The sequence below is a fragment of the Aspergillus foveolatus genome (genome assembly GCF_047715535.1).
Source record: "Aspergillus foveolatus strain CBS 279.81 unplaced genomic scaffold BDW70scaffold_378, whole genome shotgun sequence".
NCBI classification, from domain to species: Eukaryota; Fungi; Ascomycota; class Eurotiomycetes; order Eurotiales; family Aspergillaceae; genus Aspergillus; species Aspergillus foveolatus.
The window spans coordinates 1-1488 of record NW_027396442.1 but is presented as its reverse complement, the minus strand read 5'-3'; the positions used below and the strand labels follow the sequence as shown (position 1 = coordinate 1488).

The window sequence follows — 1488 nt, the reverse complement described above, 5'->3', positions numbered from 1 at the left end:
GATATTTGTTGCATTTGCGTAAGGAGCTGCTTGAGGAGGCCGGAGACCCCGCTGACACTGACTGTTCGTTCTGCCGCCTTGTACACCATATGCTTGTGCTGGGACTCGGTGAGGCACAGTTATCTCAAGCGAAGCAGGCTGCACGCCATGGCGTCCTTCTCTACCTTGGAGTACCCCACGCCTCGAAACCTAGTATCCCGGCCGCAGATATATATGTCAATTATGGTGATGAAAATGGAGTCGTGAACATTTGGGTTGGTGATCTCTATATAGATGATCTTGAAAATGGTATAGCCCATCCCTTACCTCCTTATTCACAGACCCACTTCGCTAAGAAAGTTGAAGGGCTCACTGCATGTTCCGTTGGCGAGATGGTTTCATGGGCCCCGCTGATTGATAGGATAAACAAATGCTACGAAACACACAGCAAGTGCCGGCCGAAAACAGGGGATAGTCTCCCTCCCGGCTTCCGGGTGATTGATGTGAATAGGCGATGTCTTGTAGAGACAAACGATTGCCGCTTTGTTGCCTTAAGCTACGTATGGGGCCTGACTCCCAAATCAAAACTGCTCGCGTGCTCGCGTGCTACGATCGACGAAATGAAGAAGGACGGTGGCCTCCCTCCTACAAAAGTCCCGCGAACGATCGAGGACGCAATCGCAGCGTGTATCCATATCGGCGAGAGGTATCTCTGGGCGGATATGCTCTGCATCATTCAAGACGACCCAGAAGACTTGCAAACGCAGGTCAATGCAATGGGAGAGATTTACCCCTCCGCGACAATAGTGCTGGTGGCGTCATATGGCAATAGTATGGAATTTGGAATACCTGGTATTGGTCACCCACGGAATGCAGTTCAACAAAGCGCAGATATTGCGGGATTGCGAGTTACAAATGTTCTTCGCGAAGCTGACGAAGACCCGTTTAACTTATGGCCTACTCGGGGATGGACGTATCAGGAGGCTGTCCTTTCGAATAGACGTCTCTACTTCACAAGTACTCGAGCATTTTTCGAATGCGAACAATCCATATGCCATGAAGATCCGTTCAACCTTGAAGAAATCCGCGATGAGCTCCTTTCAACAAGGCTGGTCATCTCGGAAGATATGTCCCGTTTCGACTCATTCAAGCGCCATCTTAGGCATTACTCTACCCGAAAACTCACCTATCGATCAGACGCGTACAATGCGCTATTTGGTATCTTGAAGTCGCTATATAAAGGGAGTGAACGCATTATACACGGCTTACCGGAAGTAGACTTCGACCGCGCGTTGCTATGGTACGCCGACATAGGCAGCAACGCGATAGAACGGCTCGAGACTCAAGGAGAGGTGTTACCGACATGGTCATGGTCTTCGGTGATGGGTCTGCTTGATCAAGTCGGTTATCGGGCGACGCAATTTTACGGCACTCTAGTCACTTGGTTTTACCTATCTAATGATTCTTCAACGCCGGGCTCCATAATAGCCATCAATAGCGACCCCGGCT

General features: G+C 50.0%; 1 protein-coding gene across 1 annotated transcript; it reads left to right on the top strand.

Moving 5' to 3' along the window:
• Positions 1–89: 89 nt before the first annotated feature.
• BDW70DRAFT_165386 (HET domain-containing protein) lies at positions 90–1375 on the top strand (the record flags this gene model as incomplete). The annotated part of the gene is made up of 2 exons (XM_073741737.1): positions 90–1279; positions 1327–1375. 2 exons carry the CDS (start codon positions 90–92, stop codon positions 1373–1375), a joined length of 1239 nt encoding a protein of 412 aa, XP_073590380.1.
• Positions 1376–1488: the final 113 nt, after the last annotated feature.